At 41.2% G+C, this 26,963-nt stretch overlaps 1 protein-coding gene across 2 annotated transcripts; it reads right to left on the minus strand.

Annotated features, from left to right (window-relative positions):
- Positions 1 to 4,033: 4,033 nt before the first annotated feature.
- On the minus strand, positions 4,034 to 26,039 carry ZNF317 (zinc finger protein 317). 2 transcript variants are annotated; one of them, XM_081232522.1, is made up of 7 exons: positions 25,875 to 26,039; positions 10,349 to 10,474; positions 9,635 to 9,774; positions 8,807 to 8,933; positions 8,138 to 8,233; positions 7,340 to 7,422; positions 4,034 to 6,849 (listed from the first exon to the last, which is right to left on the minus strand). In XM_081232522.1, the coding sequence occupies exons 2-7, from the start codon at positions 10,377 to 10,379 to the stop codon at positions 5,530 to 5,532; spliced, it is 1,797 nt and encodes a 598-aa protein (XP_081088648.1). In that variant the 5' UTR covers positions 10,380 to 10,474; positions 25,875 to 26,039; the 3' UTR covers positions 4,034 to 5,529. The 2 variants fall into 2 exon arrangements, with proteins under 2 accessions (XP_081088648.1, XP_081088649.1); XM_081232523.1 differs by lacking the exon at positions 10,349 to 10,474.
- Between the last annotated feature and the right edge of the window lie 924 nt (positions 26,040 to 26,963).

Genomic DNA, 26,963 nt, shown 5'->3' on the forward strand with positions numbered 1-26,963 from the left:
CCTGGAAAATCCCAGAAAATAAATAATAAAATGAACTCAAAAAATGAAAGAATTCAGTGAAGTATCAAATTATAAAATCAAGATACAAAATTAGTAGCTCTCATATACAGAAACTGTGAAGAGAAGACATATGGTAGAGAAAATTTAATTTACAATGTAATATTAAATACTTAGGGAAAACCTAACAAGAATGTAGAAAACTTTTACAAAGCAAATTCTTAAACATTCCTGACATACACTAAAGTAGACTTGAACTAATCGGAAGACATCCCCTGTTCTTGGATAAGAGGACATTATAGAGATATTAATTCCTACAAGTTAACTTATAAGTTATAAATTCAAGGCAATGCCAATAAAAACACCAACAAGCTAATTTTATGGAGTTGGACAAGATAATAGACAAGTACATATACCTCTCTCCCCGCACACACACATACATACAAGAATACCTAGAAAAACACTTAAAAAGAAAAACCGGGCCTCCCTGGTGGCGCAGTGGTTGAGAGTCCGCCTGCCGATGCAGGGGATACGGGTTCGTGCCCCGGTCTGGGAGGATCCCATATGCCGCGGAGCGGCTGGGCCCGTGAGCCATGGCCGCTGGGCCTGCGCATCCGGAGCCTGTGCTCCGCAACGGGAGAGGCCACAACAGTGAGAGGCCCGCATACCGCAAAAAAAAAAAAAAAAAAAAAAAAAAAAAAAAAAAAGAAAAACCATGAGGGGGAACTAGTCCATCCAAACATTGAAACTTATTATAAAGCCTCTGATTTATAATTTAAACACTGTGGCATGGTGTATAAACAAATAGACCAATAGAATAGAATAAAGTCCAAATTTAGACCCAACACATATGGAATTCAGTATATGACAAAGGTGAAAAATCCCTGGGGTAAAGATGTACTTTTAAAATAAATGATGCTGGGTTAATATGGAAAAAAATAAAACTTAATCCTACCTCACACAATAACACAAAAAATCAATTCCAAGGTGTAGATCTAAATGTGTATACTAAAACAATAAAACCTATAGAAAAAAATGTGAAACATCTTCTTGCCTTCAGGGTAGGTAAATGTTTCTTACACAGAACAGAAGAATGATGCCCATAAAGATTAGATGACATTCGATATGTCTGGTGTTGTGTTGTGCATTTGCTTTGTGTCTGTGTGGGAAATGGTGAGGTATTATTAATATTATGGTCCCCTACCTCCAAGATCAATTCCAAAAATAATTAATCCTAAGAATGTAACTGTGGAAATAAAATGGCTTTTCAGTCCTGTGTTGCCAAAAAAAAAAAAAAAAAAGATTAGGTGACATTAAAATTAAGAACTCATTTCATCAGAAGACACCAATTAAAACACTGAAGAGACAAGCCAGAGTGGGAAAAATTACTTGCAAAACGTATCCAGCCATAGGGCCCACATCTGGAATATATAAATCAGTAAGAAAAAGGCAGGCAACTTTAGTATCATCTGATCCAACTCCATAAAACAGCCTGTTGAAAAACAAATTTGTACAACCACTTTGGAAAATTGGCATCATCTATGAAATATGCATCCCATGTGATCCAGTGATCTCAGTCCAGCGTATACACCCAAAAGAAATATATGCACTTATGCACTATCAGAAATACTAAAATATGCTCACAGCAGCATCATTTACAATAGCCCCAAGCTGAAAAGACAAATGTCCATCAACACAAACTGCTTAAATAAACGGAATATTCAAACAATGGAACCCAATAAAATGTATTACTATCTAGAGGTCCTCACAAAAATACTGGGCAAATTAAGACAGACACTAAAGAAAGTATACTGTGTGGCTCCATTTGCATAGGGTTCAAAAACAAAAATCCAAGCCATGTTGTCAGAGTCAGAATATTAGTCACTTGTGAGGGGTAAGGAAAGATTTGTTATGTGGACGAAGAGAGAAGGGGTTATCAGGAATGTGAGTAAAACATTTTTCTTGCCTGTTTACATGGATGTGTTCATGTGATAATTTAGCTGTACATATGTATGAGTTAAGCACTTTTCTGCATTTCAGTAAAACCTGTTTTAAATGTTACTACACAGGTATCATTACACAAACACTGCAGAAACAACTGTGGCATTAAGATAAAATGAACATGCACAGACTTTACAACCCAGCAATTTCACACTCCTGGAATAACTCAGCAACGCTCCACAAGGCATGTACATAATTTCTTAAAGCAGCATTGTTCCTAACTGGGAAAAGTGGAAATAGTCCAGCAACTAACTGTACATCAGCACTAGTTAAACAAATTGTGGGATGAAAATACAAAAGAAACTACAGCCACATTCAACGTGACCCTCAAAACACCCCTACTACTAATAATCTGGACCCTGTTACATTTAACTTGAACTTTGCAATGACCTTCTAACAGGTTTCTGTTTGCATCTTGTCCCTCTATTTAGCCTATCAACCCGTAAGCCACTATGTTCCTCTAAAAACAGAAATTGAATGGTTGCCACTTCTCTGTCCAAAATCCTCCACTGACTTCCCACACTGAGAAAGAAAGGCAAAGTCCTTCCAGTTAACCCACAAGATGCTGCAGTGAACAGGACCTCAATCCAGCTCTGACCTCAACACCTGCAACTCCCAAGCTTGCCTGACTCCAGTCACACTGGCCTCTCTGTCCCAAGCAAAATTCTTCTTCATGACCTTTGAACTGCCGAGGGTGCTCTTCCCCACATTACAACACGGTGCACACCGGCAGTGAATTAACATCTCTGCTCAAATGTCCCCTTAAACAAAAGGCTTTCCCTATCCATCCAATAGTTCCACTGAACCCGCGCATCCCTCTCATCATCACTGTGCTTAAATTTCCCAGCACTGAACTGACCACCATCTGATATACAATATATTTACTCATTTGTTTATCAAGTGCCTTAATCCCAAGTAGAATGTGATCACCATGAAGGCAAAAATCCTGACTCACTGCTATAGATTCAGGGCACCAAACAGGGCCTGACATAAGAGAGTATGGACTCAAAACACAGACACTACTACTTGTTAATGAGCTGACCTCACACAAGCACCCTTAAACTTCCTTGCCTCAGACTGCCCATATGCAAAAGGGAGTTACTGGTGGTACCTACTTCTTACAGCTTTTTTGAAAACTAATACACTTATTTCAACACAAGTCAAGAAGTAATGTTTAAGTACATCAGGGATCTGAAATACAATTTAAAAACATGGTTTAAGGATTTTTAAAACCCATATCCAACAATTAAAAGTATAAGCAAATTATACCCACACATGTAGCAGCTCTCCAACCTCACTAATGGCCATATGTATGGGTTAAAGACAGGATCCAGCTGGGTACAGCAGAACCCTCCTGCCACCAATAAAACAATTATTAAATAGATTAAACAATCAAATATCCGAAGTAGCTTAAACCAATAATCAGTTTTATTTTTTCTCATGTAATAGGAAGTCTGGAAACAACAAATCCAGGACTACTGCAGACACTCAAAGAAGCCACGGGGGAAGCCAGGATCATTGTGATTTTTCTGCTGTTATCTCCCCCTTCAGCCTGTGGCCTGCATCTTCACGGTCATAAGATGCACCTTGAACACAAGATTCTGAATCTCTTTTCAAGGTGACAAGTAATGAGAAGAGCAGGAAAAAAAAAAATGTAGAGAAGAATCTAGGTAAGAATGACTCTTTTTCAAGAGCTTTTTTTACAGCCCATACAGTGATATCTGCTTATTTGTCAATGGCCAGGCTGTGGACATGGACTGTACTAGCTGCAGGAAAACCTGTAAGGGACTTTTAAAAATAGCACACCACGGGCCTCCCTGGTGGCGCAGTGGTTGAGAGTCCGCCTGCTGATGCAGGGGATACGGGTTCGTGCCCCGGTCTGGGAGGATCCCATATGCCGCGGAGCGGCTGGGCCCGTGAGCCATGGCCTCTGGGCCTGCGCGTCCGGAGCCTGTGCTCCGCAACGGGAGAGGCCACAACAGTGAGAGGCCCGCATACCGCAAAAAGAAAAAAAAAAAAAAAAAAAAAAAAAAATAGCACACCTTACTAATCAGATGAAACTTGGACTTTCTTGATATAAAGAATGTGAGATACTGAAGGAGCAACTATATGTTACTCTTGGCTGGATTGGAGGCCAAAAACATTCCAAAGGATCAATCTGATGAAGACATCCTGCTCTGATCACAACTGCATTTGAATTAGATACTTGTAACAAACAGGTACTAAAAATACCCACATGTTACACAGCATGTAACACTATTCTAAAAAATTCCATCGGTCAAGTAAGTTGTCCAAAAGGAAATGAACACATATTGAGAATGAAATTATAGTAAAAATACTATATACAAACCTTCTGTGATGAGGCATAAGGGTTATTTGGAAGAGCATGATCTTAAAATTAAAGACTTAAAAATTCATGAGCTGGGGTCCACTTTCATGATGAAAGACTGATAAGTGCAATTCCACATTTACTAAGAAATCCCACTGGGGAGTGAATTCTCATACGCACAAGTGACAGGGCTGTGGATGAAATTATCTCCACACAGGGATTGTCTGTAGTGTGGGTTCTCATGTGTTTCCTGAAAGAATTACACTGATTATAATTTTGAAGTTTTAAAGAGAAATTTCTCCTAGTGTGAGTACCCACGTGTTTCATAAAAAATGGAGGGATTGTTGGCTAAGGTTTCTCAACCTCAGCAATATTGACATTTTGGGGCACATAATTTCTCTATCTTGGGGGAAGCCCCTGTCTACTGCAGGATACTTAACAGTATCCCCGATGTTTCCCAAAACATGCCAGTGGCACCTCCCCAGCTTTGACAACCAAAAATGTCTCCAGACGTTGCCAAGTGTCTCCTGGGGAGCAAAGTTATCCCCAATTGAGAACCACTGCTGTAGACCAAGGACTGGCAATTTTTTTCTGTAAAGGGCCAGACAGTATTTTAGACTTTGTCGGCCACACATGGTCTCTGGCACATATTTTTCTTCTTAAAAATGCAACAACTATTCTCAGCTTGCCAGCTGTACAAAAACAGACAGCTGGCCATAGTTTGCCCACCCGTTACCGACTTTCCCATGTTCCTTATTTCATAGGTTTTTCTCTTCAGTGTGATTTCTCTCATGAGGAATACAGTGAGACCAGGAAAGGTCTGTCCAGTCTTGGAATTTACAGAGATCCTCCCTGGTGGGCTTACTCTTGTGCCAAGAAGGTACAAGGTGATGCTAAAGTCATTTTGACATTAAATATCAGACTAGGGTTTCTCCCCCTAAGTTCTCGTTTGTTGAGAGCTGAACATACACTGATGGCTTCTTCACACCACAAACACATGTTTTCTCAACTATCTTGAGTTCTCATGCTATCTCCAAAGTGATGTGGAAAAACCCAAGTCTTTCCACAGTTATTACACAAATTGGATTTCTCCCAAGTTAACACATATTCTTTTGTGCCCAGTGAGATGAGTTCATCAAGGCTTCCTGCCTTCCTTACACCTGCCAGGTCTGCGCTCTCGTGTTTCTCTTTAAAGAGATGTGTCACTGGAGCCTTTTCCACACTGATGACGTGAAGAGCTTCTCTCCCCGGTGCGACTTCACGTGACTCCTGAGGGACGAGTGATCACTGAAGGCTTTCCCACAGACCAGGCACTCGTAGGGCTTCTCCCCGGTGTGTATCCTCCGGTGCACATTAAGGTTCGAGCAGATGCTAAAGGCTTTCCCACAGTGATCACACTCGTAAGGCTTCTCTCCTGTGTGACTCCTCATGTGTGTCTTAAGGGTCGACTGGTTTCTGAAGGCTCTCCCACACTGCCTGCATTCGACATGCTTCTTTACGAGATGAATGCTCATGTGCCTCCTCCGCGATAAATAATCACCAAAGACCTTACCGCAGGCGGCACACTCGTAGCGCCTCTCTTGAGTGTGTATTTTTCTGTGCGCAGTTAGGTTGGAGCTTGCACTGAAGGCTTTCCCGCAGAGATCACACCCATACGGTTTCTCTCCAGTGTGGGAATTCATGTGTGTCTTAAGGATGGACTGGTTTCTGAAGGCTTTCCCGCACTGTCTACATTCAACAGGTTTCTTTACAATGTGAACTCTCATGTGTTTTCTCCGTGACAGGAGGTCCCCAAAGGATTTCCCGCACTCTTTACACTCGTATGTTTTCTCTACCATGTGGTTCTTCTTGTGCAAGTTAAAGTTGGACTTCCATCGGAAGGCTTTTCCACACTGTGTACATTTGTAGGGTTTCTCTCCAGTGTGGTTCCTGATGTGCTCTTTGAGATGTGAGGGATGCTGGAAAGCTTTCCCACAGTCGTGACATTCGTAGGGTCTCTCTCCAGTGTGTGTTCTTCTGTGTGCAATGAGATGGCAGCTCCTGCCATATGCCTTCCCACATTCATCACACTTGTAAGGTCTCTCCCCAGTGTGAACTCTCATGTGTATCTTCAATGCGGAGAGGGTTCGGAATGCATTTCCACACTGACTGCAGTCAAAGGGTTTCTCTGTGAGATGAGTTCTTGCATGACTCCTAAGAGCTGAGGGGTCATTGAAAGCTTTCCCACAGGCACTGCACTCATAGGGTTTCTCCCCAGTGTGTATTCTCCTGTGCCGTGTAAGGGAAGCACTTGTGGTGAAGGCTTTTTGGCACTGATGACATTCATGCATTTTCCTCCCATTGTAAATGTTCACATGTTGGGTTACATGGGATCTGTTCTTGAAAGTCACCCCACAGTCCCGGCGGTGATAAGGCCTCTTGCTAGTGTGCCTTCCCATTTGCTGAGTCAGATGAGCACCCATGCTGAAGACGTCAAACAGGTTAGCATATTCACTGGATTTCTCTCCAAGCCGACTGCTTTCCTGTTGATGAAAAGGGAGGGTTGACTAAGACATTTCCCATATTCATTACATTCCTAAGACTATCCCTACATAAACTGGCATGAATAGAAGCGCATCATTATGACTAATGGTGTCATAATTTGCAGTGCAAAAGTACTGCTCCTGCCTCATTTGGACTCCATCAAAGAAAACAAGTGAATGCTATGCTCTGAGGCTCCACGTGTATAACTTTCACAAAGCTTTTTGCATATACTTTGTTAACTGTTTAAAACTCAATTAAGCCCCAACATTCAACATCTGAGACACAGTTATAGAAATATTTACTCACTGGAACTTCAAGTGAAGAGGTTTGGGGTCAGGTTTTAGGGTTTTCCCCAAATTGGTAATATTCAGTGTCTCTGACACCGTTTCCTCTTGGGGACCTGCCTGGTTTTGAGCTGCTTTTCTAACTCAGGCTGCCCCTGTCTTCTCCCAATATGGAAGATCCAGAATTATCCCAAGGAAATCTTACCATTGTCACACCATTAGATGTTTCCTTCCCCAAAATATCTTCCATAAGAATTGACCATTTGGTTTTAGATGGAATCTCCCAATCTGAAACAAATTGGGAAAATATTAGCTTGCTGGAGAAAGAAAATGGAGGGATGATGGTGACAAAAACAGAGGTGGGGGCTTCCCTGGTGGCACAGTGGTTGAGAGTCCGCCTGCCGATGCAGGGGACACGGGTTCGTGCCCCGGTCCGGGAAGATCCCACATGCCGCGGAGCAGCTGGGCCCGTGAGCCATGGCCGCTGGGCCTGTGCGTCCGGAGCCCGTGCTCCGCAACGGGAGAGGCCACGGCAGTGAGAGGCCCGCGTACCGCAAAAAAAAAAAAAAAAAAAAAAAAAGAGGTGGCTTTCTTTGCAAATATTAACCCTAAAGAAGGAAAGGGAATATGAAAGGGGAGAACACACATGAGTAAAAATGACTGAAAAATCTGGTTATGTGAGATATTTGGCAGTGACAAGGGTAGAAATTTAAGCTGACTCACTAAGAAGCACCTCTTCAAAGAATGACATTGATAATGACATTAAGAGTGAGATCAGGAATGTTGAGTAGGAGAGAATGGGACAAAGGACCCATCTGGACACATGACGAATTTAAAGAAGAAGGAACATGGAGACCAAAAGAATTGTGAGAGGATTGAGGGACAGTGAAAGAGAAAGAGCATTTTCAGGTTTCCCCGGGTGCTGTTTTCTCATGGATCTCTGTCATCCCAACCACTGGAGAGAGCAGATTCTCAGAAGCACCTGTGTCTGCCTGGTGCTCACCGGGACAAGGGCCTTGGCGAAGTTCCTGCTCCTCTGTCCTCAGCTCCTCTTCTTGCTCCAAGTGGGAGATGAGGCTGGGTTTGCCCACCTGACACCCTACTCACGGGGAAAGACACATGTTGAGGGAGGATCGTGCAGAGGACAACCCCTTCCATTAGTCTGGGGTCAGTGTTTTGGTCTTCAGTGCTCTGAAGATGGACAAGTCTGACTTAGGAGCAGCAAAATGATGGTGCCACATTTCTAAGGAACACAGTGAAAGGCTTTCATAAAACACAAAACCACAAATACCCACACATTTTGCCCTTCAAAAGAATGAGGATTTTTTTTTTCTTTTTGGCCGTGGCGCACGGCTTGTAGGATCTTACTTCTCCGACCAGGGGTTGAACCCGTGCCCTTGGCAGGGAAAGCTCAGCGTTCTAACCACTGGACTGCCAGGGTTGAGGACGTCTTAACTCAGAAAACTATGCCCAAGCTCAGACACACTCGACAACCTCTGAGGGCAATGCAATGGACAGGTCTCAATATCCAAGGTACCATCAGGCAGGCACCAGGTCGGCTTGTTCATAACTGTGTTCCGAATCCCCACACAGTTTCTGGGTCACAGCAACTACTTACAACAAAAACATTTCATTCATGAACGAATAAATGAACAAATGCCGCCAGCCTTACCCACTGAGGCAAGGTTGCTATAGTTCTCCAGCATCACATCTTTGTACAGTTTTCTCTGAGAAGAATCCAGCAAGGGCCACTCCTTCTCAGTGAAGTCCACGGCAACATCCTGGAAAGTCACTGAGTCCTGAAACACCACACACATTTGGGGTCGGTGAGAACCCAGCCTGTATGTGTTCAAAGATGGCTGAGGCTAAAGATTACACAGGAGAGACTCTAAACACAGGATTTTCAATACGGGGATCTGGGGTCTAAACATTTACTCTAGAAGTCACTCCTCAGATGTCTTCTCTTCCAATGAGAAATCTCATGAGATAATCTCATTGCTTCAAATGCAACTCTGACATGGGATCAAACCTGCTTCCACTCCAAACCTGGCCTGAGAGCTTTGAGCTATACTATGAGAGAAACACCTGTTATATAAGTCATTTCACCTAACAGCCCTGATACCAGGACAGCCTCACCAACTTCTCCCGCTTTTCCTCTTGCACCCTGATCATGCATCGATCAGCCTGGATAAAGATCTAAAAGAGGGCTTCCCTGGTGGCGCAGTGGTTGAGAGTCCACCTGCAGATTCAGGGGACACGGATTTGTGCCCCGGTCTGGGAAGACCCCACATGCCGTGGAGTGGCTGGGCCCATGAGCCATGGCCACTGAGCCTGCGAGTCTGGAGCCTGTACTCTGCAATGCGAGAGGCCACAACAGTGAGAGGCCCGTGTACCACACACACAAAAAAAAAATGATCTAAAAGAATCCTAACATGTGATGTTGCGGCTATTCTAGGGAAGTGCCTCCTCCACCCCCAGGGGCCTTGAGATCTTGGTGTACCTGGGAACCAACAATGGTTGATGTATGAGGCTCCAGGCCATTGTATGCAAACAGCTCCACATCCTGGGGACAGGAATGGTCTTTTGAAGAAAGAGGAATTTCTGACTCATGGACATAGGCAGGCTCCTGGCTGGACATAGCTAGAGAAGAGAGGACCCATGAGGATTAAAGCCCACCTGACATTCACAGATCAGGAAACGGTCTCATGCTAACGATATGTGTGCAGTGCACATGCCCCAATCTCACGTTCCCTCACACACTCACTCACACACACTGTTGTGCAACAAGCCAGAGAAGCCCTGCTGTACTCAAGGACAGGAAAAAGGGTGGTGGGCCTACATAGCCATAAAGATAGTGATATATATTCTCGATTTATGGGTAAAGAAATAGAAGTTCTGAGATAGAGCTGTTACTTCATCCAGACTTATCAAAATAATAAATGGGATGCCGCAGGGTTACCAATTACCAGTATCCCTCCTTACACAGCAACTACAAACACTCCCTGCCTCACCCAAACTCACAAAGATCCTGAATCAGACACAGTCACCTGGGGAGCTCTCAGGGCTTCGCTCCCACCCCCGTTCAGTTCATGCATCCTCCTCCACTTCTAACCTGGCAGCCCTCCCACTAGCTGTGCACATCCTTGCCCTCAGTGAAGGGGCAGGGGCCACTGAAGCTTGATTTCTGAGGGCATTCATCCCCCGAAGAACTTACCACATGTGGGAGACAGACCAAGAGCTGCCATCCTGCGAGAATGATAGTAAATTTGCCTGAACGAAAGCAGGGCACTGGCACCAGAAAGCTACTCTCTCGCTCTCATGGGACTCTTGGAGCAGGCATCTGTAGTAAATGAGAAAAAGACTACTAGGTGTAGCCAAAGGCTTTCTGTCTATCCCACTAACAGGACAATTCTGACTTTTGTTTTTCAGCGTTTCCTCTTTGGAGCAGCCTGTCTCAGCTTGGGCCTTAACCTTGCTTAGGTAAAACCTCCAGGCAATGTGATGGAGGTCCCTGACCTACCTCAAGTAAGATTCAGATTCACTCTCTCAAGTAATTTGTCCCCAGTTACAATTCTGTTAAACTCTGTCACTCATTGAACACTTGGGTCCCAGACTTCTTCAACTTCAAGGCATAGTCCTCCTGGCTTAGGATGGCTCCAGAATCCATGAGGACTGGTCCATCTGGACCATGTGTTCTGATCGCCAATGCCTTTTGGCCCCCCCACTCCACACCAACATACACACCTGTGGGCCACAGCCCAGGCCTTGTCATCACCAGAATCGGATTCACTTCACAAAAAATGATTCAGAAATTTGCCCTCTGGACAAAACCTCCTACACAACATGCTTCTCACATAAACTCTACCACTTAGAGGGGATTCCAGGCCACCCAGGCTTCTACCACCTTGCTCCCTAACAGCAAATTCTTCTTCACTGCCCCACCTATTCAGCTGAGAGATCCATCATGATCCATCACTTCTACAAATTTTTGTCCAAATTACTTTAATCCTCTACCTAGTATACCCCCAGTGAGCAGAAGACCAGTCTGGGATGATTCCAACCATCTGTTTCCTTCCTGAAGGTACTTGGAAAGACCAGTCTGCACACACCCAGTCACACTAGCAGCTTTCAAAACACAGTCACTAACCTTGAAGGAGCATCTATACTAAAGAAAAGCATAAGTGGTAATCCAATCTCCCCAAAACCATGTAAAAATCTCACCAGTTTTCCTAAACCCAAAACTGTCTTACATGACCCTTGCTTTCAGCAAATAATCTTGCATTTCATTTCACAGTAATCACAACTAAAAAAACATAACTCAGCAAAGAACTGGAAAATGAAACTTAAAAAATACTTTCACTTATAATAGCATAAAACATATAAAGCACATAGGAATAAACCAAATAAAAGCTATGAAACCATGCTGGAAGAAATAAAAAACCTAAATAAGTGAGGAGCTATATCACTTTCATGGGCTGCAAGAGTCAATATTATTAAGGTATTCACTCTCCCCAAATTCATCTGCAGATACAACGCAGTCATCACCAAAATCTCAGCAGGTTATGTTCTAGATATTGACAAACCAAACCTAAAATGGGTACCAAAATGCAGAAGATCTAGAAGAGCCAGAACAATGTTAAGAAAGAAAAATAAACTTGGAAGATTCATATTACTAACTTTACTACAGAAATGAAGAGCTGTTGGAATAAGTATAGACAAAAAGGTCAATGGAACAAAACAGAAATAGACCTACACATGCATAGTCAAATGATTTTCAATAAGGGAATAAAGTAATTCATTAGGGAAAGTAGTCTTTTTACTAAATAGTGCTGAGACAGCACCCTTCTATAGTCGGTAGATGGGATGCTGCCCAATTCATAAACCGCCCAAGAAAGCCAATTAGATCTTCAAATTAGGAAAAAAACAAGGTGCTGCAAGAACTTAATGGACAGAAAGGAACTTTGACCTCCATTACCACTGCATACACAAAAATTTGAATTAAAAAAAAACTTTTTGAGATAACTCAGACACCAAAAAGTAAAATCCAGAGAACACTTTAACAACATTGAGTTACACAACATTTTAGACTAGACACAAACAGAACTAAACATTTAAAAAAACCAATAATTAGACTTTACCAAAATTAAAAATTTCTAGTCATCAAATGACATTATTAAGAAAATAGGGGCTTCCCTGGTGGCACAGTGGTTAAGAATCCGTCTACCAATGCAGGGAACACGGGTTCGAGCCCTAGTCCAGGAAGATCCCACATGCTGCAGAGCAGCTAAGCCCGTGTGCCACAACTACTGAGCCTGAGCTCTACAACCCACAAGCCACACTACTGAGCCCACGTGCCACAACTACCGAAGCCTACGTGCCTAGAGCCCATGCTCCGCAACAAGAGAAGCCACGAAAACGAGAAGCCCGGGCACCACCTGCCGCAACTAGAGAAAGCCCACGCACAGCAACAAAGACCCAAAACCGCCAAAAATAAATAAATAAATAAATAAATAAATATTTTTTTAAAAAGAAAGAAAGAAAATAAATAGGCAAGCCACAGATTGGGGAAAAACGATATTTGCAGTACGTACACCTGACAAAGAATTCACATTCAGACTACATAAAGAACTCCTACAATACAATAATAAAATATAAAAAAAAACTCAACAAGGGCTACAATTAGACACTTCACAAAATTTAATGAGGAACAATAAGCATGACAAGTTACTCAAAATCATTAGTCATCAGATGGATGCAAATTAAAACTAATGGTATAACATTTTAATCCACCAGAGCAGCCAAAATTAAAAGACTATAAACACTAAATGGTGGCAAGGATACAGCATACCCAGAACTCTCATATACTAAAGGTGGGGGTGTGAAATGGTTCAACCACTTTGAAAAACAATGCTCCACTTTCTTAAAAAGTATACCTACCATTTGACTCAGCAATTCCTCTCCTAGATATTTACCCAAGAGAAAAAATTTAAAACATGTCCAAAAAGATTCATATAAAAATGGTCATAGCAATCTGATTCTTAATAGCCCCAAAGTGTAAACAATCTAAATATCCATCAACAAAAGAATGAATAAGCAAACTGTGGTATGTAGAGTGGAATACTACTCAGCAACGAAAAGAAACTACTGAGACACACAACATGGATGAACTTCTATAAAGCTGACCAACAGAAGCGAGACAAAAAAAAAAAAAAAAAAAAGCTCTATAACTCCAATTCCACAAATAGGTAAAATTTATTAAGGTTGATAGCAAAATGTGTTTATTTAAGTCAATAGAAGGAAAAAAGTTGGTTGCCTCCTTGCAGGAATATGATATGGTGGCAGAATGAGAAGCAAGAGGGAACTTTCTGGGGCAACTGAAATATTTTATTTTTTTTTTCAGTTAGTGGCTATACAATGTACACCGTGTCAAAAAATTCATCAAACTGATCACCTGAGATATGTGCATTTTCTTGAACGTAAATTATACTCTACTTTAAAAAAGTTAAGTGGAGTCTTTCTTACTTTCACGTCTCCAGTTACACAAAAATTCCTCCCACAACTGACCTATGACTCCTATTACCAGTAAGATGTCTGCCCTCCCTCCCTTCTAAAGCCAACCTCTTCAGATGTGCCTCGACTACAGTTAGCCCTCCCTCCAGAGCAAAAGCTTATAAAGACAGTCCACACTATCTCCCTAATTTAGTGTACCTAATGTCAATTACCATCATCTCCATCTTCACAGAAAATACAATTACTCCTGTGTCCTGCGTCAATGGAATCCAGTAAGTGCATTTCAGTCTTAGATCCTCAGCAAAATTTGGTGTCTATTTTCTTCGAGAATCATTATCTTTCTAGGCTTCTATATAACTCTCTCCCTGGTTCTCTCTCTACTTATCTTGATACTCTGTCAAGGTTTTTTCAGAAGGTCTCCTTCTACTATTAAAGGCTGAATTTGCTCAAGAATCAGCCCTTATCCTGTTGCTCTTCATACTCTGTGCTTTGCCAAGGCTTCCCTTAATGTTCCTTAATTTTCATCTCTAACACTCAAGGTCCAATATGAATTCAAAATCATATTCTCACTGCCTACTAATAGCCACCAAAGAACATCTCTACAAAAGCCTGTTGAGCCTGTGTTTCTGGGCTCAACAAAGAGAAACAGTAGCCAGCCCTCTGGCCGCTCACAAGAGGGAGGTGGGGTATGGGAATATATGTATACATATAGCTGATTCACTTTGTTATACAGCAGAAACCAACACAACATTGTAAAGCAATTATACTCCAATAAAGATGTTAAAAAAAAGCTACAACTTAACTGCTCCATTCCATAGCTCTAATCACTTAGAAACTAAAGAAAAATCCACACAACCTTCTTCACATTACAAATTTAAATTACCTTCATATGAAAAAACTTGGCTTTCTCTGTTAGCTGACTCTCTTTCTCCTAACAAAACCTGTCACAATGTATTTTTATGTTTTTACTCCCTTGTTTTTATTTCCTTGTTTTATACTCTGTTTCCTAAACTATATAGTAAACTAGAAGAGTGCACCACTGTACTCAGGTCCTAATCCACTACCGGATATTAAGTAGAAAATGAAGGGGGGTGGGGGCAGAAAAGGTCAATGAATAGAGAACAGACTGGTGGTTGCCAACGGGGAGGGGTTTGGGGGAGGGATAGAGTGGGAGTTTGGGGTTAGCAAATGTAACCTTTTATATACAGAATGGATAAACAACAAGGTCCCACTGTATAGCACAGAGAACTATATTCAATATCCTATGATAAACCATAATGGAAAAGAATAATAAAAAAGTATGTACATGTATAACTGAATCACTTTGCTGTACAGCAGTAATAAACACATGATAAATCAATTATACTTCAATAATAAAATAAAGTAGATGTTTTAAAACTCTTGAAAAAAAAAGTCAATGAATTCTACCTCTTACACCACATGTCTCCAAATCATTTAACTTTCTCCAATTCAACACCGAGCAATAGAGTCTGGATCATATATGCTGGACCATAAAAAAGTCTCAAATTTAGAAAGATAGCAAATGTACTAGATTAGAAATTAATAACAGTAAGATATCTAGAAAATACTCAAATATTTGGAAGTTAAAGACACACAAATAATTTTATGTAGAAGATGAAACAATGGAAACTTAATAAATATTTTATACTACATGAAAATACAACAAATAAAAATGTGTGAAATGAGATTAAAATCATTCTCAGCATGAAATGTATACAGTTAAATGTCTACATTAAAAAGTGGACAAGCACAGTGAAAATCAATGAACTACTTACAAAGAAAAAGAAAATTAGGGTTTTCCAGGATAAACCATAAATTAGGCCAAACACAATTCTCAACCAATTTTAAGACAAATAATAGCAAAATATATTCTCCAACCACAATGGAATGAACCTAAAAAACAATGATAGAGGGAAAACTGGAAAATTTACAAATACATGGAAATGAAACAACACATTCTCACACAACCAACAGGACAAAGAAGAAATCACTGGGGAAATTAGAAAAAACTCAGACAAATGAAAACAGAAATATAACACAGCAAAATTGATGGGATGCAATGAAAGCAGTGCTCAGAGGGAAATTTATAGCAGTTAATACCTACATTAAAGAAGAAAGATCTCAAACAACCTAACTTTACACCTTAAGCCACAAGATAAGAGCAAACTAAACCTAAAGGCAGCAAAAGAATTAGAACAGAGATAAATGAAATGGAGAGCAGAAAAACTAGAATCAACAAAAGTTGGTTCTTTCAAAAGATCAACAAGATAACTAATATCAGAAGTAAAAATGGGGACATTACTACCAACCTTACAGAAATTAAAAAGACTCTAAAAGGGTGTTCCCTAGTGGCCTAGTGGTTAGGACGCCAGGCTTTCACTGCCAGGGCCGGGTTCAATCCCTGGTCAGTGAACATCCTGCAAGCCGTGAGGCATGGCAAAAAAAAAAAAAAAAATCCACATTACAGAATAGAAAAAATATTTTAAAAAATAAAGAGAATACCATGAACAACTGTACACCAACAAATTAGGTAATCTAGATAAAATGGACAAATTCCCAGAAACATACACTTTACCAAAATGGACTAGAGAGGAAATAGAAAATCAACAGGCCCATAACAAATAAACAGGAGCAATCAGTCATCAAATTCTCCCAACAAGGAGAAGTCCAGGACCAGATGACTTCACTGGTGAATTCTACCAAACACTTAAAAGAAGAATTAACACCAATCCATTCAAACTTTTCCAAAAATAGAAGAGGTAACATTTTTCTAACACAATCTTTATGGCCAGCATTACCCTGATACCAAAACCAAGATAGCACAATCTCAAACACCTCTGGACTCCTAAAGAGACCAAGCTACCTGGAGACCAAGCTACCTGTATACATGTTAAGCCTGGGGTGGTGTTTAGACTCTATGTCGCTGATATGTTGTCTGGTTCTCAGTCAATGTCACATTATTCTCTATAAGACTCAAAGGGGCTTCCCTGGTGGCCCAGTGGTTGAGAGTCCGCCTGCCGATGCAGGAGACACGGGTTTGTGCCCCGGTCCGGGAAGATCCCACATGCCGCGGAGCGGCTGGGCCCGTGAGCCATGGCCACTGAGCCTGCGCGTCTGGAGCCTGTGCTCCGCAACGGGAGAGGCCTGCATACCGCAGGGAAAAAAAAAAAAAAAAGAGAGACTCAAAGAATTGACCAAAGCAGCCAGCTTTTATACCTTTCAGACAAAGAAGCAATAAATTTGTGAAGAACTGACATGACAAAGTTTGGGCCTGAGGTAGTAAATTGGTAAAGAAGTAACAAATTTTGTTTATACAGCCTTCTCAGCCCTGAACTTCATATCTATCTCTGGAGATAAGGATGTCTCTTTGCCTTCTGGTACAGGGAAGGTGCCTTTCACACGGGAGATTTATTTCCTACTTTCAGGGTAGCAAAAAAGGGTCAGAGTGTCCTTCTCACGCCAACTGTTTCTTATGTAACTTTAATTTAAAATAACCAATATGCCAAAGTGGCATATTTTGGGGCATCTTGCCCTGACCTCCATCACTGCTAATCCATATGTCATAGTTACCCCAGTCATTTATTGTTTGGCTGAATTAATCCTTTAGCAGTTTGGTTTTTTTTTTTCATATAGGTGATTATCAAATCTCATTATGCTGATTTGTTATAAATTTAGCAATTTCTGACATACAGCCAAGTGATTCGGTTATACATTTGCCAAGCATAGTACCTCGCACATAGAAATTATTTTAAAATATTGAATGAAGAAAAGGATATATGAATAGTAAAATCAAGTTCAAATGATAAGTTAAAAAAGATCACATTACTTTAGTATCTTCTGGTATCTAGGACAACGTGTCACTCATGAGTTTTTCTTTGTCAAAAATATTGGATATTCTCGAATATTTTCTTTTGCAGATGAAATTTATAATCAGCTATACTATTTGTATAATGTATTTTCATTTTCATTAATGTTTTGATATTTTAATGTCTTCATTTTCTAAGTGTTTCTAAATAGGCACATCAATTTATTGAAAAGATCTTAACGTTAAAATGTTTAGAATATTTCCAATTTTTCACAAGTAGAAAAACAACACTTGGAAGAAATATTTGCAGCTAAATTTTTGCAGTTTTTTTCAAGTTATTCCTTAGAACGAATTTCTAGATAGTGAAATGTTTAGTCAACATTTATGACTAAACATTTAGTAAGTGTTGCCAAAATGCTCCCAAAACTGCTTTATCTGCAGTCTCTTTAGCTACACACATATTTATCATACACTAGAAAAAAAACACTTGTTTGCCAAGGTGATGAATTATGTTCTTTTCAAATTAAAAACTGAGTAGGGATGTAAAATACTGTAGAACACAATTTTATAGCTTGTTAACTGGAAAATAAGGGGCAAGCTGTTTAATTCCTTGAGCTGTAATTAAATGTTACCAAGCACCAGTCTTATCTATTTTCTAGAAATGTGAACAAACCAGATGTAATAAAACACAATTAGAAAAATGTAATACTCTTGGGAACAACCTATGAAACTGGGTGAAGTAATAATAATAAAAGTAGCTGCATTTCTCTTTGAAAGGTTTACAAAGAGAGTGAACAGCACTGCACTGGTGGGAACCCAGGTCCCACCTCATGTTAAGCACAATCCAGTGTTGGGTTTACCTGAACCCCACAGAAAACCTATCAGATGGGTCTTATAGCACCATCAGAGGTGCGCAAACAGGCTCAGAGAGTTTAAGTAACTGCCAGAAAATTGCATAGCAGGTGGCAGGGGTGAGACCTGGGCTCTAATTTCTTTAACTGCAAAGCCTGAGTTCATTCCTCCCTTTGGAGGTGGCAGTGGGGGCATGGTTTTATTTGATAAGTACCACCTGTGTGAGAACAGTGAGGGTTCTCAGAGATTCAAGAATACTACATCAGCTGATGTAGTAGATTCTCAACAAATATTAGCTCCCTTCTCTTTCCTCTTTTGCAGTGAGGAAATATACACAAATGTCAACCATCTTTCATTCATTTCTAGATACCATGGTACCTGTCTCCAAATGAGATCAGGTGCTGCCACCTTCTGGGTATAAGGAGGTATTGCAAGCCTTCTGAGGTCGAACTTGGAACAAACCTTTGCCTTTCTCAAGTAGAGGATTTGGGTTCCAACATCAGATTACTAAGGAGAGACTCGATACGTTTAAAAAAAGAGGTTCAGAGTCACTGAAGAACAAGGTCTCCACCCTCACCTCCCACTTATTCCTCTATTCTCAATTTACAAACTTCTGCTCAAGTTTCTGTCCCCCAACTTTTCTTGCCAACATCAATACCAATGCTGCAAATAACAACATAAGCATGCTTACTATGTACAAAGTATCTCCTGAGTCTTTCCAGGGACTCTCATTTAATTCTCACAACTTCCCCAGGAGGTAAGCAGTATCCTGAGAAAAGTGGGGCATGTACTGAAGGGTTAGGTCATGTGACGAAGGTCACAAACAGGGGCTAATGAACCTGATTCCAGAGCCACACATGTCCCCTCTCAAGGTGACCTCTGCATGTGAACCCCCTGACACCAAATCAGGAAACAGCTTTTTCCTGATTCTTGTCTTGCTTGACCTCAATACATGATCCTGCCCACTACCAACCTCCCCTCTCTCCCTCTTCCCGGGGAACCTCTGCTCTTGGCCACTGTGCATCATATCCCAAGGTCGTCCTCCTCCATCTCTCCCATCTCAATGGCAATACTCTTTTGGAGGCTCCTGCTCCTGGTCCTTCCTCCTTTGCCAGGATCCCTAAGGGCCAGGGTTCTCCTGGGCCTTCCTCTCCCCCATCCCACACATGTTCACACTCTGAAATCCCTCCTCCCTTGAGTACTGACATCCAGGTTCTGATTACACATCCATGAAGGTTGTTGTCTGTCTGTCCTTGAGACCTCGGGTGACCCCACCTTGCTGCAAAAGCCCAGCTTTCTTGCCCATGGGGGCTCCATTCAAGAATGGGTTCACGGACTTCCCTGGTGGCACAGTGGTTAAGAATCCGCCTGCCAATGCAGCGGACACAGGTTCGAGCCCCGGTTCGGGAAGATCCCACATGCCGCGGAGCAACTAAGCCTGTGCCCCACAACTACTGAGCCTGCAGTCTAGAGCCCACGAGCCACAACTACTGAGCCCACGTTCCACAACTACTGAAGCCCGTGCGCCTAGAGCCCGTGCTCTGCAACAAGAGAAGCCACCTCAATGAGAAGCCTTTGCACCCCAACAAAGAGTAGCCTCCACTCACTGCAACTAGAGAAAGCCCGGGTGCAGCAATGAAGACCCAACACAGCCAAAAAATAAATTTAATTAATTAATTAATTTTTAAAAAAAGGACAGATATCTTTCAAAATCATTCACAAGCTGGCGATAAATACTCAGAAATTTTAAAATGTGTAATTTCTAAAACGACAATTACAATTGCTGAAATAAAGGTAAAATGGCAGAGACTAGGTAAATAGCTTTATCAGATTACACACAGCCCCCAAAAAATTGTTTTCTAGAGTATCACACAAAGTGTGGTCCCCCAGCCAGCTGCATAAACACCATCTAGAGAGCTTTAATAATTCCGATGCCCAGTTCATATCCAAGTCCAACTGAATGAGACTCTTTGGAGCAGACTGATGTATCTGTTTTAACAAGCACTATAGATGACTTTTATGCAGGCTTAAATTTAAAAACCACTTCTAGAGAATAAACATGAGGGCACACAGATAAAAAGATGATAAGTATAAAGAGCCATGGGGGACAGAGGGAAAAGAGCTGAACTGATTCTAAATAGAATTCCAAAGGGAGAGAGAAGCAGCACAGGAGTTATTGCAAAAAACAGTAGCTGTGGATTTCTCATTTCAAAAAGCAAATATAAAGAGATCGAAGATAAAAACAGATCACAGATACAACAACACTGAACCAGAGAAACAGCAATGGCAAAAAGAATATTTTAACAGCAGCCAGGGGGAAAAGCACAGGTTACCTTTAAAGCAATGATTCCCAAACTTCAAGTTGCATCTGAGTCACCTGGAGGGCTTGTTAAAACACACTGAAAATATATTTTATAAAAACAAACCAAAAGGGCTTCCCTGGTGGCACAGTGGTTGAGAGTCCGCCTGCTGATGCAGGGGACACGGGTTTGTGCCCAGGTCCGGGAAGAGTCCACATGCTGCAGAGCGGCTGGGCCCATGAGCCATGGCTGCTGAGCCTGCGCATCCGGAGCCTGTGCTCCACAACGGGAGAGGCCACAACAGTGAGAGGCCCGCGTACCGCAAAAAAAAATTCACATTGCTAGGCCACATCCCCAGTTTCTGATTCATCAGAAACTGGGGATGCAAGAGTATGCAAGAGTATGCATTTCTAATAAGTTCCCAGGTGATGCTGATGTTGTAGGTCTGAAGAGTACACTTTAAGAATCACCGCTTTAAAGAAATAAACATTAGCCTGACACCTGACTCCTCGCCAGCAACAATGGAAGCCAGAAGATAATGGAACATCTTCATGGCTCTGGAATAAAATATACAGTCCTTTAGCAAACAAAATATCTACTAAGATGGCAAAATAATGGTATATTTGGGCTTGCCATTCACAGAAAAGAGAAATTCTAAACTACGTATTTTAGAGAGAAAGAAAAAAATCAAGGAACCAAAGTAAACAGTGTTAAGAACTTACATCAAAGAGTGCAAGAATCAAAGTAAGCATACAAAATGGAAAATGTGTGGGTAAAATGCAACTAAAAATGACTGTATACAGTGATAATCTCTTCTGAGGTTTAAAAAAAGATAGAATTAAAATGCATGATCACAAAACCATGTAAATCAGGAGAGTGATAACATATCAAAAATCTAGGGACTTCCCTGGTGGCACAGTGGTTAAGAATCTGCCTGCCAATGCACGGGACATGGGTTCGAGCCCTGGCCCAGGAAGATCCCACATGCTGCGGAGCAACTAAGCCCATGTGCCACAACTACTGAGCCCACGTGCCACGACTACTGAAACACGTGCACCTAGAGCCCGTGCTCTGCAACAAGAGAAGCCACTGCAATGAGAAGCCTGCGCACTGCAATGAAGACCGAACGCAGCCACAAATTAATTAATTAATTTTAAAAAAAATCTAAATTTCATGAATGAACATGAATAATACTCCAAAATAACCACTAAAATAATAGACATAAATAAATTCAATATGCACATAAACATGTAGATAAATTCAAAATATGCAGAGAAAAATGTGGAATGAAAAAAGTACTCAAATCAAAGGAAACTAGAGGAAAGAAAAAAGGATGTTAAGGGACAAAATGCTTCAACTAAAATACAGATATTCTCAAAATGGAATAAAAACAATCCAGTTATATGTTGTTTACAAGAGAAAGGATATAGCAAGAACGGAAATTTTAAAAAGATATACAAGGCAAATACTTTTTTTAAAAAAACCTGGTTTAAATATATTAATATCAGAATGAATTAAGGCAAAAAGGTTAATAGAGAAAACTGAGGAATTACAAAAAGAAGAGGTACAATCCAAGAAAAAGCTGTATATATGTCATAATAGCCTCAAAAATATATCCGTGGTAGGACTTCCCTGGTGGTGCAGTGGTTAAGAATCCGCCTGCCAATGCAGGAGACACGGGTTCGAGTCCTGGTCGGGGAAGATCCCACATGCCGGGGAGCAACTAAGCCTGTGCGCCACAACTACTGAGCCTGCACTTTAGATCCCGCGAGCCACAATTACTGAGCCCTCGCGCAACTACTGAAGCCTGCACGCCTAGAGCCCATGCTCCTCAACAAGAGAAACCACCTCAATGAGAAGCCCGCGTACCACAACAAAGAGTAGCCCCCACTCACTGCAACTAGAGAAAGCCCGCGTGCAGCAAGGAAGACCCAATGCAGCCAAAGTTAAATAAATAAATTTATTTTATATATATATATATATATATATATATATATACACATATATATATATCGGGGGGGGCAGAACTCTAAGGAGATGGACAAAGCCACTACCAGAGCTCTCAATAATATGTTCAAGCAGACAATTCAATAACTATATGCAGATTGCACAAGACGAAACAGTATTTCCTAACTATAAACTCCAACCACACATGGGGCACAATGTGTGTCTCAGAAAATGGCATCAATCTCTGACTATAGTGCAAGCAAGTTAGCAAACAATAACCAAAAGATAACCCGAAAAACGTCACAGAAATGGAAATTAAAAGAAAAAGGCCTAAATAATTCACACGCCAAAGAAGTCATAATATTTAGAACTGAAGTATAATAAAATACTATCATGTAATCCTTTTGGATATGCAGGTTCCAATGTAAGAAACTGTAAAGAAACATGCCAAAAAGGTAAAAGGAAGACAATTATAAAGAACAGAAAGTTATGAAATAGAAAACATGTACATTATAAAGTGGTTCTTCGGGGCTTCCCTGGTGGCGCAGTGGTTGATAGTCCGCCTGCTGATGCAGGGGACACGGGTTCTGGCCCCGGTCCGGGAAAATCCCACATGCCATGGAGCAGCTGGGCCCGTGAGCCATGGCCGCTGAGCCTGCACGTCTGGAGCCTGTGCTCCACAACGGGAGAGGCCACAGCAGTGAGAGGACCGCGTACCACAAAAAAATAAATAAATAAAATAAAGTGGTTCTTCATGAAAAACAAAATTGACAAAATTCTGGCAGGATGTATTTTTTTTAAAAAAGAACATATAAATACAAGAATGAAAACCTAGAAAACACTACACTGGCAGCAAGCATTAAAAATATAATAAAAGCACATTATTAACAACTTTGACTATACAGTTTAGCCTTAGATGGAATGAATAAATTCCTAAAGAAATTTTACTTACCATAATGAAATAGAGAACTTGGATGCCCTATGACTCTTAGAGAACTGAAACAACAGCTTTAAAATTTTCCGCAAAGAAAATTCAGACCCCAATGGTTTTTCCTGGTAAAACTCCCTTTTAAGGAACAAGTTATTCTACTCTTAGGCAAAATATTCCAGAGTTTAGGGGAAAAAAGGGAACACTCCCACCCCACTTTATGAGGCTGGAATAAACCTGACACAGAAAAAGAAAATTACAAGCCAATTTCACTCAAACATAGATGCAAATCATCAAACAAAAACACTAGCAACCAGAAACCAAAAATGATAAAACAGTACATATCCTTTCCAATTTAGTTATTTTATCAAAGCAAATTTAATGTAACATTAGAAAATCAATTGGTTTAACTCACTACATTATCAGGTAAATGAGAAAGTCCTAGTTTTCACTTATTCATTCAAAGCACAAACAGAACTAGAACCTACCACAGACCAGGCATAGTTTGCAAAAGGTGACTGAAATCCATCAACATCAAAGTAGTTGCTGGGGGGGGGGCGAAAATCACTGTTAAAAGCTTACAGCTGTCCATGACAAAAACTCTTAAATTAGGAAATAGGAGACTTCTTTTACCTAATAAACGCTTTCCAAAAAAAAGCTTCCGGCAAACATTCAAGTTAACTTCCCTTAAAGTCAGAAAGAAAACAGTACTGCTTCAAGTTTGCTATCCAAACTCTATTCAATGGTACTCAAAGTCCTCAGCCTGTCTAGCAAAGAAAGTAAATAATAAAAAATGTGTGTGATGCAAAAGGAAAATATACACTTTCCTAGGAATAAATCTAACAACAACAAACCAAACCCTTAAATCGTTTTTGCTGATCCTCATAAAACTTTATTGAAAGGCATTATACAAGATATAACTTGGACTTCCCTGGTGGCACAGTGGTCGAGAATCTGCCTGTCAACGCAGGGGACACAGGTTCGAGCCCTGGTCTGGAAAGATCCCACATGCCGTGGAGCAACTAAGCCCGCGAGCCACAACTACTGAGCCCACGTGCCACAACTACTGAAGCCCGCTGGCCTAGAGCCCGAGCTCCGCAACGAGAGAAGCCACCACAGTGAGAAGCTCGTGCACCACAACGAAGAGTAGCCCCCACTCGCAGCAACTAGAGAAAGCCCGCACGCAGCAACAAAGACCCAGCACAGCCAAAAATAAATAAATTTATTTTTAAAAAATGATATAACTAATTAATTGTAAAATTCAATGGCATAATGATGCCAATATTCTCAAAATCCATATATATATTCAACACAACTTGAAAACAAAACCCCGGTATGTGGAACTTTGTAAACTGACTAAAAGTTAAGTCACAAAATACCTGAAAAAGAATGGATAGGTAGGTGCATGTAATCTTCTACAAGATATTTGGAAATATCTAAATTAAAATGGGTACTTCTATCAATATGGAAAGAAGGTGTCTCTGAAAATACTTTTGTGTAAGTCCACCTACAAGTAATTACCAAAATTAGTAAATACATTTTTGAGAAAACATAAACAGTAAAATCCAGGAAGAAAATCATGGGGAGAGAGAAGGACGCAGTTTATGAGAATACAGGTTTCCGAGGTTTCGAATTCTTATTTTTCTTGGCCTGGTTTGCAGATTCACTTTATTTTTCCTTTAATTTTCTGTGTTTTCATATTTTTGTGGGACATATATGTCCTATATTCTGATAAAAGAATTATTTGAAGGGAAAAAAATAAACAGGAAGTACCAAATAAGATGGTAAAGATCAACGCAAAATATTAGTAATCACAATAAATATTAATGGACTAATTCTCAAATTAAAAACAACAATGTTGAAGTGCATTTTAAAATCTAGTTATAGGCTATTTACACCAAAAAGTTTAAGTGTAAAAAGTATTCAAGACAAATGCTAACAGAAAGAAAACCAGTGTGCTCCTATTAATGTTAGACAAAGCTGACCACAAAGCAAAAAGTAGGTAGTTTATCTTTGCGGTCTCCAATTCCTGACACTGACACACACACACACACACACACACACACACACACCCCTCCCCCCCCCCCAAATAATGTCCTGAATTCACTTCGGCCGGGCTTTTCTGTCCCCATCCCAAGATGTCAGTTTTTTTGGACCAGATCACCAGTGCCTCCCCCTCGTCGCTAAATACAGTGGTCCTAAACTTCATCACTAGCGTTTCATACAGCTCATCACAGGATCTAAAACATACTCCTCCTGGCTGCCTGGCTTCCCGGTCCCAGGTCCCTGTCCCCCGTTACCCCTCCCTGCCTTGTGGGCCTCTCTTGTCCTCAGGAAGGCGGGGAGTAAAGGGTTAAGTGAGGAAAGTGGGTCTTACATCACGGAGGGTAGAATCACAGGGAGCAGAGGTCAAGAAAGCTGCCGCCGAAGGGACGAGAAGCTCATTGAAAGGTCCGGTCTGCCGCGGGGACCAACAGCTCGGAAGTGACCGCAGTGGACCACTCCTCTGCCCATGTGTACAGCAGCAATCGCCTCTGGAGAGTAATGGCTTCCGCTTCACTTCCGCCTTCTACGTGTCGCGGGACTTCATAACCTGCCTCTAACCAGGAAGCACAGACGGAAAGGATTCTGGGAAATGTAGTTCTGGAGTTTAGACGGGCATGGCGGGGTTACCTCGGTGGAAACTGCGGATGGCGCTCATTTCCCCCCAACTTCTAATTGTTCAAGTGCCTCGGGACTCAGTTCTCAGGACTCTTTTCGTCTTATAATCCCTGTGGTAGCACTGAATCTTACCTCTTTAAGTACTGTGTATACACTCAAGAGTCAAAATTCCACCCACAGACCCAGACCTCTACCCTGAATGCCAGACAGAATGAGATATTCTCTCTCCACTTGGGTTTTTTAGAGACACATTTAAAGTCCACAAATCAAACTCCTGACTCCACCTTATCAACTTCAAATAATAGCAACCCCATCTTTCCACATGTCCATTGTAAACCTTGGCAACATCGTGGACCCTTCTTTGTCCCATTGAGCCAACAGGCAATGCTCAGCTCTACCTTGACCATCAACCCAGAATCTGATTGCTTTGCCAGAAATGTTTTTCTTGTTTCTGAGTCATGAAAGGTCACAGCAGAACTTGAAACTGGCCCTGCTGGGCAAAAAACCCTTTCTGGGTCCCCCATTTCTTATTTGTAGGATGAAGGCTTCAGCCTCCTAGACTTTCCCTGAGTTCCAAAGGGCAGATTCAAACAGCTGCTAATCAGGGAAACACGGAATGCAGAAACAGTGGAGGAATAGTCAAGAAACTATAGTGCAGCGATTAAAGCAAGATCCTGGTCCTCCTCAAGGGATATACATAACAATATCTTTGAGTTCTTCTGAATGAACTAAGGTCCCCAATAAGGCCCCACCCAAGTGGATGATGGTAACTTCTGGCTGAGCACAAGATTCCTGTAACACTGCC

The sequence above is a fragment of the Mesoplodon bidens genome (genome assembly GCF_964165515.1).
Source record: "Mesoplodon bidens genome assembly, chromosome: 4".
Lineage (NCBI taxonomy): Eukaryota > Metazoa > Chordata > Mammalia > Artiodactyla > Ziphiidae > Mesoplodon > Mesoplodon bidens.

Coding starts and splice junctions, on each gene's coding strand:
- ZNF317 (XM_081232522.1), bottom strand. CDS start 10,379: ATGGCAGCTCTTGGTCTGTCTCCCACATGTG. Junction 8,934..9,634: donor CAACCATTGTTGGTTCCCAG/GTACACCAAGAT, acceptor GTGGTGTTTCAG/GACTCAGTGACTTTCCAGGA. Junction 6,850..7,339: donor CATCTAATGGTGTGACAATG/GTAAGATTTCCT, acceptor TTTCATCAACAG/GAAAGCAGTCGGCTTGGAGA.